The 17,703-nt window shown below is 42.2% G+C and overlaps 1 protein-coding gene across 8 annotated transcripts in view; it reads left to right on the forward strand.

Moving 5' to 3' along the window:
* MOB3B (MOB kinase activator 3B) overlaps positions 1-17,703 on the forward strand; it is a 201,850-nt gene that overhangs the window by 51,362 nt on the left and 132,785 nt on the right. For 6 of the 8 annotated variants that reach the window (XR_004319613.1, XM_006189900.3, XM_032479113.1 and 3 more), the window contains exon 2: positions 9,399-10,014. Coding sequence is in view for 7 of the 8 variants with exons in the window: in XM_006189900.3 (XP_006189962.2) it covers positions 9,597-10,014 (418 nt within the window). In the remaining variant the exon portion in view is untranslated. Of the gene's footprint in view, positions 1-9,398; positions 10,015-17,703 lie in introns of those variants that run through there. The other 2 variants (XM_032479106.1, XM_032479108.1) reach the window with 1 other exon arrangement.

Consider the following 17,703-nt stretch of genomic DNA (forward strand, 5'->3'; position numbering starts at 1 on the left):
GAATAACTTTCTAATCAGTTTAGAGAGTTATTCTGTTATCAGGACACAGGGATCATAGCTGAGTTATAACCTACCATGGTATGCTAAATGATGTGCATTTAAAAAATTTAAATGAGAAACGTTTATGCTGCATTCAAAAAAACCATTTGAGGAGGGGAGGGTATAGCTCAGAGGTAGAGTGCATGCCTAGCATGCACAAGGTCTTGGGTTCAATCCCTAGTACCTCCATTAAATAAATAAATAAATAAACTAATTACCTCCCCTCAACAATAACAACAACAAAACAAAAAAACACGTTTGAGAGATCGGTGGGAGGGCGTGGAGCTTATAATGTTCCCTGGTATATAAAACTTAATGAAATATTATTGCACTAGATTTTATTACATGCAAAAATCCTGGAACTCCCTCACAGTATTAAGCTAAGTGGGTTATAAATGTTGAGGAATACTGACTCATTATCAGATCACTTAGATTGTTATTACTTCCTTTTGCCTGAAAATTTAAAGTCCATCCAAATGAAGCAAGAAGGAAGTGTTTTAATTTCTTTCTTTCCTCCTCTGCAGGGCTCCCTCTGTCACTCCTACCCCTTGCCCTGTCTCTTACTCAGGAACACACATTTGTATCAAACTGAATCATTTTCCATTACTTATATCATTTCTTGGTGTTTTGGCAAAAATTGTAGTTCCCTTTGTCACCTTGTTGATAACTATATAATGGTTTTCCATTGACGAAGTGCTTCACAGGCAATATCTCTTTTAATTCTCACAATAACCTTGTGAGGTCAGTGCCATTATCTTTAAAGAAGGCAAAACTGAGGCTCATACAGGATGTCTCATCCAAAGACATAGCCAAGTAGCATCATCGTCAGGACCTGAATCCAGGTCTTCTAATTTCAGGCCACGAAGTTTCAAGAAATACATGTCCTTGGGGGTGGTACATGACTTCGTACACTGTTGTAGGTCTGTGTTTCTCCATTGCCTTTCCTAACCCCCTGGATATGCCCTGGAAGTTCCTGTGGTGTTTTTTGTGAACTAACTGTCTAAAGAGGCAGTCTTCATTAGGGTTAAGAGTTTTGGAGACAGCTTGGCTACTTGCTGGTTCTGTGACCTGGGACAAGTTTTAGTCTCACTGTGTCTCAAGTTTCCCTAGGTATAAAATGGGACGATAATAACACCTAATTCGCAATTTGTTATTAAAATAAATAGCAAAATTAATGTGAGTTATTGTTACTGTTATGTAATTAGGTTGAGTTCCTAAGTGGCTGTTTGCTCTCTTAAGGGTTGACTCTAATAAAACTTGAGTCCTAATATAATTCAAAGCCTGATGATGATGGTAGCAGTGGCCTCATTACTCAGTGCCTGCCATGTTCCAAACATTTCACATATACACCCTCTGTAATTCCCACAGCAACCCTATAGATTCTGTGTTCTTAGCTACTGGGCTATCTTTGCCTCTAAATTTTGCTTGCGATCAGTATCAATTTTAACCATCCCCACCCCCCCAAACTTAAAATAGTACCTTTTTGAAAATTGGAGCTGTATTTTCCAATTTCCAGTCTTCTAGCCCATTTTGTGCTCTCTCCTGCCCTTCAAAGATTTCTTGCAGTGGTTCCAGATGACTGGTCAGACATAAATTTCCCTAGTGCCAGGGGTAAAAAATTTCCAGACCCTGAGACTCAAATTCACTTAGAGTGGCTAAGAGTAAATAAGTATGTTGATAGTTACAGAAACCAACTTCCTTGAATTTGAACATTTTTCCTTTTAAAGCAAGGCTTTTCCAAGAAAGAATTGGCATATCCTATCTCAAAGAGAAAGAAGGAAATGGTAATTGACAATGACCTTTATCCCAGTATCTGATGGAGTTTCTGAGTGACATCACACCAGCTGGTATACACCTGTGCTTTAAAAAGTAAAAATACGTGTTTTTTTTTTTACCAGCCTTAATTTTTTATTTCAGCTGTTATGTTAGCTCTACTGCTAGTTCCCTGCCCCTCCTCCATTTCCTGACCCCTACCGGCCTTAGGTATTGTGTTCTCAAATCATGTCTTTTTTTTTTTAACCACAAAAATATTTGCTAGCTAGGCCAAAGGTCTAGAAATGATAGAGCAAGTGGTTACTAACTTGGAGAAGATTTTTTCCTTTAAAAATTATTACAGTAATTAGGATGCCTTTCATAAATATTAAATGAGTCCACTGAGCATTTACCTTACAGTAATTTTACTTTCACTATTTATTTTGAAAACTATGGTAAGATTGGGTCTACCCTATCCAAGGTTGGACCAAAGATTTGCCACCTTCCTCGTTAAGGGGAATCCAGGCCAGTCTCTACTGGCCTCAGGAAGGCCTTTATTTAAGGAACTTTATTCTCTTTAAGAAAACATTTTTTTTTTTTAAAGTCTGTCTTTTCTTCAGCAGAACAGGAGTATGTGGTAAATGAAACCACACCAAATAACTCCCACCCTTCCTTGTCCTTCCACTCTTTTCACTGTTTCTCACCACCGTGTCCTCTTCTAAATGGCGATGTTTCTGAGTCTGTGAAATGGAGACTCCTTACGGGTCTCTGCTGTAAATACCTGTGGATTCATTAGTCACTGATGTTGCTGCCACTACAGGGTACCAGCTTGCATGCAATGTTTTTAATGCTCTGCACTGGTGACTAAATAAATATGCAAATGAAACAGTGAGAATGCAACCTGAATGGACATTGAAGAGCTAGAAAGTGATGCGGAGTGATGGTCATGTGACAGACTTCTGTAGGGCTGCACCTGTTTGTACTGATTTCATCTGTGTTCAGAAATAACTTCAGCATTTTAGAGCTCTGAAATCATACATGCCTTTGAAGATTAAAATGAGGCAGCAGTGTTTCTTCCAACTAGTATAAATACAACAAAAGGGCAGCTCAAAGTTGGAGAGGTAGATTCATTGGAGCAAAAAAATATTTACATATCAAGGCTGCTTCTCAGGTAGGAATGTCTTCACTTTGGGGATTGTCTTGTGAGTGAAGATAGCATCTAGTGAGTAGACAGGAGTAAAACAGTACATAAAGGGTGATAGAATTGCTTCCTTAGATACATCCTTTTATTGGCTTCTGGGAAGGTCACGTGATGTTGAATTTATTCACCCACACAAATACACACTCCTCTAAAATAAAATCCTGATCTACTTTTAGTCAATATTCGGGGTGTGAGAGGAGAGTTCCACGGACTATTCCAGCCACAAAGATAAAAATGTAGTGGGAAGATAAGAAATCAGACAAGTCATTTTTCAATTCTGAAGAGCTAGAGTTTTAGATTGCAATGGGAAAGGGACAGCCCATTTGAGAGAGAAGTTGGACAGGTGTCTTTACCTTTCAGGAGGGGATGCTTCAGAACAGCTCAGCAGCTGGAAATATCTGACCTCAGTGAGTTGGCAGTGAACTTACAGGTTGGGGTAGAGTCCTCAAATAATGAAAGATAGGAGATCCAATTTGGTTTCGCTTTTGTGGTTTCACTTTGATGTAAAGTATTCTTTGTTCACTGCGGTTTATTTGTTCATTCAGCAAACATTCAGTGAAGTCGGCTCTGTTCCAGGCACCACCCTAGCTTCTGGGGCCCCAGCAATGAAGGTGGCATGGAAACTCCCTCAGGTGGGGTCCTTCTGGGGCCCCCATTTTCCTTACAGCCTTCCTATAATGAACGGCCCCAACAGCTGGTCCTGCCGGGAGTCCTTCATCCCCCTCGAGATGCTGAGCTTCCTTCCCACAACTAATATCACTTTGGTCTCTCTCCTTTCTGTCCTGCCTGCCCTTCTGTCCCACCAGCATCTCTAAGGGTGGTCACAGCTAGAGAAGACTGATCCTGAGAGTGAATGGGAGAGCAGTTTCGTTTCTTCCCTGTCCTTGGCGAGGCCTCTTTGATTTTTCAACTAATAAATCAGAAGACATCAATAGGAAAAGAAAAATAAGAACTTTCCTTGCCAGTGTTGCTTAGTTACCTCGTCAACATTCCCTTGCAGCCCAGCTGAATTCTCTCTGCATATTTTTATAGCGCACATGTTTTATTGCTATAATTGATCTATTTAGCAGAAAATATGGAGAACACATGGAGCGCCTGTCAATTTAATGCTGTTTATTTGAACTTCTATTTTTCTCTTCATTGTCCTTTTCATTCTTAACCCAAGTAATATGGTAAAGGGATCCCATCATTCTCCACATTGGTGCATTTCACTTTGTAGCTTATAAAGCAAAGGCCGATAAACTGACCTCAAAACTAGACAGCAAAATGGACTCTTCAAAGGCGGAGCCCAAGTTTTAATAAGCTCTGTGTCTGTGGTGCCCAGCCCCGTGTCTGGCACATGAAAAGCCTTTAGTAAATGTTTATTGGTTGAAAGAGCAATTGGCTTCAAACATTCATTAAAAACCAGCCTTGGAGTGGGTGTTATTCATAACATAGAATTTGTTTAGTTTTTAGCCAGGGGGCAAAACTAGTGACTTATTCTTTTTTTTTTTTTTTTTTCTTCTGGAGACTGGCAAAGACAGAGACTGTGGGCTGTGTTGTTGCTAGTGTCACATTTTATTTAGCAGAAGAAGCTTTTCTGCATGAGGCTGTAGCAGCTGTAGCAGCAGCTCCAGTCCATCTGACATTTATGAGAAGGTAGTCACTGGGAGCCTCCCGGTTCCCGGGGCTGTGCTATCAAGATCAATTCAGATCAAATGACCTGGTCATTGTCACCATCTGTCAAGGCAATTGTATTTAAAACACCAAGTCGCTCCTTAATCTTTTTCTCAGACACACACACACACACACACACACACACACACACAGTCAACTGAAAACAAGTTTTCTGAAGTAAACTGTTGACAAAACAACAAGTGGAAGTTTATTTAGTCATCCTCTTTCCCAGCTAGTCAGGCAGCCTTCCAGCCCAGTCCTCTTCAAAGCACGTACTTCTGAGATTTTGCTAAAATTCAGGCTTGGATCTACTAGGTCTTGGGAGAGGACCGAGAGTCTGCATTTCTAACAAGCTCTCTTAGTTAGAGCAGGCCTTGACACTTGAAGTGTCATCCATGGACCAATAGACTTGGCATCACCTGGGAACTTTTTAGAAATGTGGACCTTCAGGCACCACCCCAGACCTCCTGGACCAGAACCTACCTTATAACAAGATCTCATGTTAACTTTTGAGAAGCACTGCTCTAACTATTTAATAAGCCTACAGTGCAAATTATGGACAAGAGTCTTGATGGGGCTCTGGGTTGAAATAAGGTTAGATGGATTTCTTGTTGTCCTTTCATTTCAATACACTTTTGTGTACCTGATGCAGTATAGCATCTAACGCTCAGATGAAGACACGATCAGATGCCCCTGTGTTCAGTCATTCAATGGCATGAAGAATTTGTTATTCTTCATCCGGAGTGCCATTCTTTAAACCAGGGGGCCAACCTATCCTTGCTCTCCAAACTTTATTCTAGACAAAAAAGTTTGACCACAGAAACATCCTCACGTCTGATCATGTCAGAATGGTGAATGCGTTTGGAACAGCACTAACAGATCAGAGTTTCTCTTTCTCCATCTGTGAAATGGAGATAATACCACCTGTTCCAGTTTCTTTATAGTCTGGTCATGAGGAGCTTTGACATCTATATGTGAAGGGGCTTTGAAAACATAAAGATGTTCAAAGATTTTAAAACAACTTTAGTGAGGAAAAAAATCATATATATTTCAGTGCCTGGGAGGTCTGGATTCAAAATTTAGCCTTGCCATTGACCAATCTTGTGATTTCTGCAAAATCATTTCATACAATTGAGCCTCAATTTCTTTTTATATAAAATGGCCATAAAAACATCCATTCTGCAAGGTTGTAGTGAGGATTAAAATGTTAATAATATATGTAAAAATCTGGGGCATAGTAGAATTTAATATGTGGTAGCCAAGAACAGCACATTAGGGGACTTGGTTGAAAAATAATCCTCCAAAGATGATATTTCCCTGAAGTAAGCCTGTTATACTGGGGCAAAAAGTAAGTGACTTTAAAGTTGGTTAAAGTTTTGAATAATTGCTCATGCAGTTCAAGAGACTGGTATCTTGAAATTTGTTATCTAAGTATCTCTGGAAGAACAATTCCTAAACTTCAGACGAGGTTTGTCGTTGTTTTATTGAAGTATAGTCAGTTTGCAATGCATCATTTATTTCTGGTGTACAGAAGAAACTTGTTGCTTATCTGTTTTGTGTATGCTAGTTAATATTCGCAAATCTTGAACTCGCAATTTATCGCTTCCCACACTCTTTCCCCCTGGTAACCGTAAGATTGTTTACTATGTCTATTGAGTCTATTTCTGTTTTATAGATAAGTTCATTAGTGTCTTCTTTTTTCTTTTTTTAGATTCCACATATGAGTGATATCGTATGGTATTTTTCTCTTTCTGGCTTACTTCACTTAGAATGATGCTCTCCAGGCCCATCCATGTTGCTGCAAATGGAACTATTTGATTATTTTTTATGGCTGAGTAGTATTCCGTTGTATAAATATACCACAGCTTCTTTATCTAGTCATCTATCAATGGACATTTAGGTTGTTTCCAGGTCTGGGCTATTGTAAATAGTGCTGCTATGAACATTGGGGTGCATGTATCTTTTTAATTAGATCAAACAAGGTTTTAATATTTATTTAAATATTGATGAGTTGCAGCCACTGAAGGGCTTTGTGAGGAGGATTTGCTGTAATTATTCTGTCTCATTCACACACTCTCATCAGGGTGCCAGAGGGACTTGTTGAAAGTGTCCATGAGAGCCTGGCGCTGGTACAGGGAAGGTTTCTACATTGGTGTCCATGCATCCAGGCACTCCAGGCCATGGGGAAACAACAGAACTAGTGATACTGAGGGTCACGTAAGGCGATGAAAGAAGATTGCTCTGAGGGCTGTGGGAACTGATGGTGCCCTCGTTATCAGAATAACAGAACAGCGAGTCTTATTTACTGGAGACTTGAGGGGGCGGCTGTTGGGTTGTGGCTGCTTTACTGTCAGCAATTAAGCCTTTGCCATACAGAGAGACTATTGTCTATTTTACAAGAAAAAAAAAATCCTCATCCTTCTTTCTGTACCTTCCCAACCTCTAACTGATATTTTTGCTTTGGAAATGCCCTTTTAAGCCCTTTCGGTTTTTTAAGTCTCTTTTCAGGCAGGCTAAGCCTTTGGGAAGGTATTCTTCTGAAGGCGAGATGGCCCCTTTCTTTCCCTAGAGTTTGCAGAGTTTGTATGGTGACAACCTTCCTAGTGATATTCCAAAGTCCCTGGGAGTGTGATTCCACAGACAGCCAAAGGCAGGGTGTCACGTGACCTGCTTTCCCACATAGGTCTCTGTGTGGGGGGTGTGCACGTTCATGGCCAAGTGATGAAGAAAAAAAAAAAAACACCCCACCAACATATGGCCTTGACAGTGAAAACCTAAGAGGAAGAGGGCGGGCTTAAGAGGGAGGAAGTGAGCAGACTGAGGCTGCAGGGAGTGGCCGGAAGAGGCCTTGGGCTGAATGATCAGCAGTTCTGAGCAAAGAGCAGGGTCTGTGAGAGGGGATGGGCATGTCTGAGATGGTTTGGTTTGTGTTTGTGTTTTTTGCCTGAATAACTTAAGATTGACTGCATCACCAAGCCGTGTTTGAGTGTGGCACAGCAGAATCCCTCCTAGGTAGGGAAGGTGGGGAAGAGCAGAGCAGTGGGATCGTGCTTCAAGTCCATTTTAACAGATGCCAGATGGGATCTCCTAAATCTGGCCATAGCTGCTGGCTCATTTTCTAGGGCTTGACCTATGAGTGGTTCAGTCATCTCCTGTCTGTTTCCAGGCCACAGGACACAGTCTCCACCTCTGACCAATCTATACTTGTGGTCTTGGCAGAATATGTAGTTGGCAGCTATCGGTAACGGGGCCTCATGAACCAGCAGGAAAGACAGGTTGAAGGGCATCACTTTTTAGAATGCAAGGCTTCGTGGAAAGAGCATTTGCTAGAGGCCAAGAAATTAGATTTCAGTCCTAATCATGCCCCCTCCTAGCCAGTGGTTCAGCAAGTAATTTCATATCTTGGAGACGCAGGGATAATGATACCTACTACAAATCTGCTGTACCTACTATCAGTCTACTAACAACCCTACCTGAATTTTGGAAGGGTCAAATGAGGTGATGGAGAAGAAAGTGTTGAAGACTTCAAAGCTGCACTGTCCAATATGGTAGCCATTAGCTGCATTGAATTATTATTTATTTAGTTAAATCAGTTAATTATTTAATTAAATTAATTAAAATTAAATAAAATGAAAAATTCAGTTCCTTAGTCACACTTGCCAGCTTTTAAGTGCCCAGTAGCCATGTGTGGCTGATGGGCATCATGTTGGACAACAAAGATATAGAACATTTGCATTATCACAGAAAGTTTCATTGGGCAGCTCTGCCTCAAAGTGCTATCTAGGATGTGATAGTAAAGGATGGCATGTTGTAGGGTGACAAATTGCTGTCATAGTTAGGGGTTCTTAGAAGGAAACAACACACTCAGTTTAGCTGAAGTAAAACACGATATTTACTTGACTAAGTCAAGAAAAATGTATGCATCCCAAGGGCTGGAAACACAGCTAGGCTTCAAGAGCAATCGGAACCAGTTCCTAGAAGACTATCAAGAACAAAAGAAGCTACTCTCTCCTCACCGTCTTTCTCTTTTTCTCTTGTCTTCCTCTCCCTGTGGCCACTTGTGCTCTTGTCTCTATTTCTGTGTCTGTCCATGGCTTCTTCTTCCCTCTCCTCCTCCTTCACTTCTTCCTCCTCTTCCTTCTGTACTTCTCCACCTCTCCTGCCTCCCTTCTCTGCAGACCAGCTTTCTCAGCTGTACTCCACATGGTCCAAACAGGGTGCAGACAGACCCAGTTTCCACCACTTCTCAGGGATAATGCCTAACAAAGGCTGGATCCTGACTCCAGATTTCCAGGAGAGGTATTCTTAGCAGCCAGCTTGGTGCAATAGTCATCCCTGCTCCAATCAGTTGTGTCCAGGAGGATAGGGGTAGTGGCCTCATGCTTACTCAATAGGGACTGTGGGGGTGGGTGGGGCAGATGCTCCAAAAAGGAGCACCAGGGGATGTGTCACTGACTAACACGCTCAACCTTAACACCTTGGAGAGACTCTGATTACACAGGGAAGAGTTGCCAGAGATTTCACCAAGGCCAGAAAGAAAAAGGATGTGATACCTTTTCTCCTTTGGTTGTTTGGTTATATGATTTGACCACTCATAAAGATTCTCAGGGCTTTGGCTTAGCTTTCACGTCCTTATACCTGGATGGAAGTGGACACAGCCAGAAGCAAGATGGAAATCAGGACTAAGCCCTGTCATTACTTAAATGCAAATGGGACACACTAATGAGACCCTTTTCTCTCCTGTCTATAGAAAGAAACATGAGATTCCCGTGGAAATCATTCAAGAGGAAGGTGGAAGGGGCCATCTAAAAGATTTTGAAAGCTGCAGACCGCAAGACTGGGTCCAGAGGGCTGGCAGTGGAAAACCCTGTTGGGTTGTGATCTCTCCCTGAAGGGTCCCAGTTGCCTTTTTGCTTCCTGCAAAGGGAAGGAAGAGAGGGAGAAGACCATGTCCATTGCCTTGAAGCAGGTGTTCAACAAAGACAAGACTTTCCGGCCTAAGAGGAAATTTGAACCTGGCACACAGAGGTTCGAGCTCCACAAACGGGCTCAAGCATCCCTCAACTCGGGCGTGGACCTGAAGGCAGCTGTGCAGCTGCCCAGCGGGGAGGACCAGAACGACTGGGTGGCGGTGCACGTGGTGGACTTCTTCAATCGGATCAACCTCATCTACGGGACCATCTGTGAGTTCTGCACCGAGCGGACCTGCCCTGTGATGTCAGGGGGCCCCAAATATGAGTATCGGTGGCAGGATGACCTCAAGTACAAGAAGCCGACTGCCTTGCCAGCTCCCCAGTACATGAACCTTCTCATGGATTGGATCGAGGTCCAGATCAACAACGAGGACATATTTCCAACATGTGTAGGTAAGTCCGTGACCTGCTTCCTGGTTATTTTGTCACATCCCCACCCAACCTTGGAACGTTTACAGAGCCTTCTCCTAGGACTGCCTTTGAATAACAGTCAACACCCACATCAGTGTTTCCCTAACTTCTATCACTCACGTACCTGCAATTTCTTTTTCCATATCTGAGGACCTTATTGGAAAAAAAAATCATCTTTGAGCCACTTACATTTATTTTGTAGTGGGGATCACTGTCTTGACGAAATGTTAAATTTGATCTTATTGGCTTCTTAAGGACTAGACTTCAAACCTACCCAGTTATCCTGGTAAAATTTTTAGTTTGGTGCCAATTGGCTAGTTTGTTACATTAACTCTTATGCAGTTGTTGGTACATATCTCTCAGGATAAGAAATCCCAGTGTGGGAATCCCTGGATTTGTTCGGGAATTGTGTGAACAGAGGGTTGGTTTGGGGGAAATAAAGGACCCTGGCATTCTTTTCTTCTGTCTCCTGATCGTAGGTAATAATTCCATTCTGTACTATTAACTCTGGCCCCTTGGATAACTTCTAGACCAACCAGGACCCTTGAAACACAAATGCTTTTGTTTGCTTTGTGCTCATAGCCATGAAACTCTTTGAGGGGAAGGGCTAAATCTTTCTTATCTCTTTCTATTTTTTAATGCTGCTGATCACTGGATTTTCCACACCTGACAGGTTGAATTTAGAATTCAGGTGTGGGGGCCGTAGGTTCAGTAAAGTGGAGCACTCTCCTGCTTCTCCTGTTGTACCACCAGTTCCAAGCACGGTGCCCTGGAACCTTTGAGGCACTCAGGAAATATTTGTAAAATGATTGGAAAAATACTTGTGCCGTTGGAAAATACTATTTAAAAGCTTAGAGGTGATTAGGGTATTTATTTAAAAAAAGCATTTGTTTTCATATGTTGTACACCAGAAATTAACACAACATTGTAAATCAATTCTACTTTAATTTAAAAAAATAAAAATAAATAACAACATGCAAAAAGTTAAAATAAACAAGCATTTGAAACACATCATTGAAATCACCTCTAGATGGGGGTGGTGTATCCCCACGTGGTATATGGAAAGTTGAGGTGCAGTGTATGGAAGTAATTAAGTGTATACCATGAAACAAAGTATATCCATTGATTAGGGCAGTATGTACATCTTGGAATAGTCAGCACACAAACCAGTTTGCTCAGAATTCTCGGGTTGCCTTGACTTGTCCTGTTCCTGTATGCACTTTCTCTCTGCTGTCCCTTGTTAGGGAAGGAGGTCGGGTGTGTGGGAGTGCAGCCCCTCTTGGTGGGCTCACTAGCATAGGGGGAAGAAGGCAGGTTTCCCAGACTCCCCCGGCTGTATAATTGGCACCTCGGAGGAATGGGGATTTCCTAGGTTCATGTCTTTTTGCCTTTTCATTGACAGTCGGAGGCATCTTTTGGAGCTGGGAGGGATTTTTCTTTTCTCAAAACATCAGAAGCAACTGCCAATGCTCTTTGCAGAACATATGATAGCAATAAAGATAAATAAATGTGGGCAAGGATCCCTCCTTCTTGTCCCTCCCCTTCTGTTTCTGCTCCTCGATGCTTTGAACTCTGGGCACTTCTGCTGTCTCTGGCAGCAACTCTCTGGTTACCACATAGAGTTGCTGACCAGAAATAACATCACAGAGCCTGGTGTGTTACTTGAGAGTGACACCCCGTCTGGCGGTCTGCTTGGAAAATAGAACATCATAGGAGGTTTTAGACTTTGCTTGGAGGAAATCGGTGGATGCCACCATATCCCCCAGAGTAATTGACTTTGCTTTCTTTTTCTAGGTGAGTTTCCTTAGCCATTCAGCATGCTTGGGGGAATGCTCACCTGATCAGAATCCTCTGTTCAGCTCTTCCTAATCTGTGCTCCACAGTACACCAGTGTTCTGAGGGCTTTTAATAGGTACACTGTGATTTTCTTTTTCTCCCATGGAAAAATAATTTTGGGGAATGCTGAGTGAAATTAATTTTACTGCAGGACTTTAAATATGCTAATGTGCATTAGAAATCTCCAAGAAAGGAATACTTTAGTATGTGGTGTATCCTAATTTGAACCTGGTACTTTTTTTATTTTAATGGAACACAGTTAGCATCTTTCATGAAATGTTAATCTATATAAATTAGAGCTGTCAAAATTTTGCTTGTATCAGAATTACTTTGGCTTTCTTTTCAAAATGCAGACTCCTTGGTCTTCCCCCTTAATAGCTAAATGTGAATCTCTTAGGTGAGACCTGAGAATCTGTACTTTTTTTTTTTTTTTTTGAAGTAGAGCTGGTTTACAATGTGTTGATTTCTGGTATACAGCATAGTGATTCAGGTATACATCTATCTATATATATTACTTTTCATATTCTCTTTCATTATAGGCTATTGCAACATATTGAATATAGTTCCCTGTGCTATATAGTAAGACCTTGTTGTTTATCTATTTTATACATAGTAGTTAGTATCTGCAAGTCCCAAACTCCCAGTTTATCCCTCTACCCTCCCCTTTCTCCCCTTGTAACCGTAAGTTTGTTTTCTGTGTCTGTGAGTCTGTTTCTGTTTTGTAAGTAAGTTTATTTGTGTCATTTTAAAAAGAAGAACCTATACTTTTAATAAGCACCTACCACTCCTCTGTTTATTATAACCACCAGGAATGCTTTTCATTCCCCGAGCAACTGTTTATTTCTTACCTCTCTGGTTTAATCCATGTCATTCTCTCCTTGGAATCACCTGCCTTCTTCATTTGGTGAATTCCCATGCATCCTTTTCACCATCTCCTCTGTGAAGACTGTCACCTGTTAGAATGTAAGCCCCTTAAAGTTATCGACCATATCTTCTTCATTTGAATATCCCAGCACTAAGTCTAGTCCTGGTGCCTTGTAAGTTGTTGGATGGATGGATGGATGGATGGATGGAAGGATGGATGGAAAACTAATCTTTATAAAGTTCCAGCATGTGTGTGTTGCTGGTGATCAAAGTGAAGTTAAAGTAACATCTCTGAGTCCCTTTGTCACCATTGCTGGGGATTCCCTGCCCCTTGCTTCTGCAGGGTTTAATTTTCTCTTTAACTTTTCCAAGGTTAAAATGTTAGGTGTCATTAAAAACCACGGCCATCCACCATCACCCTGAGGGTCTTCATTTGTAAATGCCCTGCTCTCCTCTGCTATGTGCCCTCAGACAACATTTTGCTGTCTTTGCAGGAACTTGTCTTTTAGGAGCCACTGTCTCTGTGAGAATTCATTTCCTCCTCTTCTTCCTCCCCCTGATTCCAGCCTGCATTCCTTCTTTTTGATCTTGGTGCTGCCATGAGTCATTATCATGGAAATGATCAAGATGTCTGTCAGGATAAAGTGAAAGAGGAATTCTCCGCCAAGAACAGACCCTGGGTAGATGAGAAATTGGCGCGTTCTGCTTAGCATGACGGCTTTGAATCCTGGGCAGATTTCTGTCTTCTTGCCTGGGAATTGGGAGGGGTTCAGACTTCACCTCCTCCCCACTGTGATCCAAGGAAATAGAACCGGAAAATACTGACAGATGTGAAGGCTTCCCCCTTGGTTAGGTATTAAAGGATATAAACAGCTGTTGATCTCTACCATCGAAACACAGAGGAAAGAAAAGTTTTCATCTGTTTCTAGATTCTTGTTTAGCTAGGAGACCAGTGCTATTTTAGAAGTCAAGCTTTCTCAGTTGGGAGAATACCAAACAGATGTGGCTCCCTTGTGAACCCGAGTCTTCTCCACTCACCCTTGATCCTCACCGGTTTCCTTTGTTAAAAAGCCAACAGATGTCCCTGTGAAAGCTCCTAAGACAGCAGTAACTTCAGAAGCAAGGTCCACCTCTTCTTCACTTGTATCTCTTAAACTGCTTTTAACCTCGATGGAAAAATAGAAAACCACAGCCTTTTAAAAAAAATTTATTGCTTGTCTAATTACAATAATTTGTATGTTCTAGCCCCCAGCTTCTCTGTTTTTCTCTTATATAATAGGATTTAAATCTTAGGTCTGACACTCAGAAAAAAAAAAAGGAGTAGAAAACTTAGCACTCCTCCAACTCATGTTTTTCAAGTCTTTGAACAGGAGGAATAAGAACATTGGAAAAAGAATGACATGATCTCACCTACCTCTATGGTTTTAGAATAAATGGGTGTCAAGGGAGGAAACAGCAGGGGAAGGAAGGGAGAGAAGCCAGGCTGGGAACTCACATGTGTCGAGTCTGCTAAGTGCCAGGCACTATACTTGCCACTGTTAATCTGTCTTAAGTCTTGCAATAACTGAATGGATTAAAGATGCCATTTTCCCATTGAGGAAGCTGATGTTTAAACAGGCCAAGGGGCTTTCCCAGGGTTGTACAGCTAATAAGTCATTTCGAAGTCAGAATTTGAGCTCAAAAATGTCTGGCCAAAAATCTGTGCCCTTGTCACCCCCTACAATTGATAGCATGGATGGTTTTGCAGATTTTCCTTCACAGGGTGAAAGGCTTCTCAGTCAAGGTTTTAGGAGGTTGTCTAGGATGGAGACAATTTCAGAAAACCTGATTTTTGCTATAAAGTTTAAAGAAAGAATCATTTCCTGTTGTTTTGTTTTGGTTTTATTTTGTTTGGTTTTGGTTTGCCCCTGTTTAATAAAAAAATTACCCCTAAAATGCCTGAGGAGTGTGTCCAGGCAGTGTGACTGTTCCCGTGTTCCAAGACTGAGCAGAGGATGACTTGGCCTCATGAAAATGTTTTGCATGCCCGTGACTACCTGCTTCTGCCATCCTGTCATTCAATAAATGTTTGTCGAGCATCTGCTCAGAAGCAGGTCCTATTGTAGCCACCAAGAAAGAGCAAAGCAGACAGAGTTCCTGTCCTTCGGCAGTTTTCATAATGTCCAGAATGTCTAGTTGCTCCAAATTGCTCTGCACATTGTTCTAAAATGAGTACTTTGTTCCGTGGTCAAGTGCATTGTGGAAATAGCTGCATCCCTTTGGCAGCCTTGCTCATGAGACTGCAGCTGAGTTTCATCCTCTCAAAATATTGTGGCAGGAAACATAAAACTATAAAAATGTCCATAGGGATGAGCTTTTCAGATGGGATGTCAGAGAACTGAATGTATAATTAGCACTTAAATTTTAACTTTTCATTTTCTGTTGTCTCCCTCGTGTTTTGTGTGTGTGTGTGTGTGTGTGTGTGTGTGTGTGTGTGTGTGTGTGATATAAATCTGTATAACACTGGTAAGACAGCATGCATGTCAATAGAATATATTTACAGTGGTAGAATGAGTGCTGGGCTTTGTAGACAGACACTAGCTCTGCTGTTACAAGATGCTGTGTGACTGCTTAACACATAACCTCTGAGCTTACGTTTCTCTGTGTAAAGATTCTGATCTCATAGGGCTGTTGTGAGGTTTAAACAAGACAGTGTGAATAAAAACACCCAGCCCAGAGCCATACGCCCCTGTAAGAGGTGCTCAAAAACAAATGTGTGTGAGCTGCCTCTCTCTCTGCAGACATTTCGACCTAACGATCAACCAAAACTCTTGGAGCCCACTAGATGATTTCTGAACGGTAGCCCCAGAAAAAAGCAAAATGCATTGTAAGAGCCTCCACATGAGTTTTTGAAATTAGCATTCCTCATTGCTGAATTGCTCTGTGATAGGGTCATACTCTCAAAGACTTTGGGAAATTTCAGTGTTTCTTTAGGAGCTAGCCCAACTCCTGGGGTCAGGGATGAGCACTCAACTCTTTAGGGATAGCGCTACGGGGGAGGATCTTCTCACTTGGTTTCCAGACGACTGAGTACTAAACCTGCCTGTGTCCGGTGTCAGAGGCTGGGAATGGGTTCACTGGGAAAGTAGGGAGACAGCCTCCCAGTCACATCTGGGACAAGCCATTCATTAAAGTCAGTGTTGGGTGAGGTTCCCTGGATTGTCTCTCTCAAGAGAATGGGAAAAGTGTTCTCAGTGCCAGGAATAGAGTCTCCAAGATAGCCTTGTGACCTGGCATAGCCTTTTCCAAGGTTCTGGAAACATGTTTTGCCTTTGGGATCTGATAAACTGTTTGGTGACCTAAGAATGTACTTGGTGGGAAGGCATGGTCATAGAGCTGCAATTTTCTGAACACATATTGCTCTCAATGCTTTTCCTGCATTATGTTGCTTAATCTGTAAAACAACCCCATAAGGCAGGTAGTCAGTTTCACAGATGAAAAAGATTAAGTAACTTGCCCAGGGTCACACAGGCAGAACTAGGATTCAGACCCAGAGTAGCTCAACTCTACAACCCATGCTCTCAGCTGCTCCAGGATCTCGTGTCTGTGATGTTCATACCCCAGAATCAGCATCACTTTGATTTACCCCTACCTGTTGCATCAAAGGCTAAATCCTCTCTAGGAAATGTCCTAAGACAAACCTAGCATTCACAGGGAAGGATGTAAAAACAGACAGGGTGCTCACAGATGGGAATGCTTAAAGTTCTGCTCCTTGTAAGAACTTGCCTTCTTTAGCTTCTGATGCTACCCTAATTTATTCAGTTGTCTGTTTGTGGAAAACATACAGAGACAGCCAAATCCACTCTTCCTCACCCCCACTGGCTGCTGGCGAACTGATGGTTTTTTGTGGATGGTCACCATTCCCTGCTCCCACCTTGTTAACCCAATACTGCGTGACTTGGTGGCTGAGTTGATGATAACAATGGGAAATAACCACCCCCACTCAACAAATCCCAAGATATACCTCTGGAAAATGAGGAGGGCCTCCAGTGTGCTAAAACGCAGTGGGGAAAAGGAGTGGAGACAGGGAGCCCAGAGGGCCTGGAGACGCCCCGTAAGTTAAGGCTAATTACCTGCTGTCCCCATCTGCACTGAGTTCTCCATTACTTGTGCTATGTAATTTTAATGGGCCGTATCTCAAGTGATAAGTTGTTACATCTCAGCATCAGCCGGAAGGGAACTGGGATATATGATACTCAGTGGAAAACAGATGAAAAACAAAGGCCGTGATGGGGGGTGGGGGAGGGGCAAGTGCTGCTTTGACTCAGTTGGTGGTTGTAGACATGGCACCCTTCCTTAGTCATCCAAGATCAGTGCTACGTGGAGAGGCAGGCCAGCCCAGCACCAAGCTTGAAGGGATGTGGAAATGTTTCTGGAAATACAATGGGATGGAGAAAAACAAGTTAACCAGGACTCTTGCCCAGAACAGAGATGGAGTTGGAAGAAACAGTTGTATAAGCCACTTGAAGTGAGGATGAGATCCCCAGGAGCCTGGATTATCTGGCGTGCCAGCTGACTTCTAAAGAGCACAGGTTTTTGTTTATCTGTGCAGGGTGTATCAGCAGGGCCCTGACACCAGAGGCCTTCTCTCTCTGCCCTCCCCACCAGCCTCTGTCTCCCCTCTAGATAGAGAAAGTATCCTTAAAGTGTCATTTTGAAGGGAGGCCATATTTTGGTCCTGCTCCAGATCTCCATGTGTGACGAATGACTCACCAGCGTTTCCTTTAAAGGACCTTTGTAAGTTTCAGGGCATGAATTATCTGTTAAACTCTGCATATAAGAACTTACTGGTGTTTCGTCTTAAAAAAGACTCATGCTAAATTTATATTCTAAATTATGATTCTATCCATGTTCTCCTTCACATAATCATGTCTTTCTCTTAAGTATTCTGGTAAAATGGATGCTCTGGGATGGTGTACCAGTTTGGGAAGG

The sequence above is a fragment of the Camelus ferus genome, chromosome 4 (assembly GCF_009834535.1).
Source record: "Camelus ferus isolate YT-003-E chromosome 4, BCGSAC_Cfer_1.0, whole genome shotgun sequence".
In the NCBI taxonomy this organism is placed as follows: domain Eukaryota; kingdom Metazoa; phylum Chordata; class Mammalia; order Artiodactyla; family Camelidae; genus Camelus; species Camelus ferus.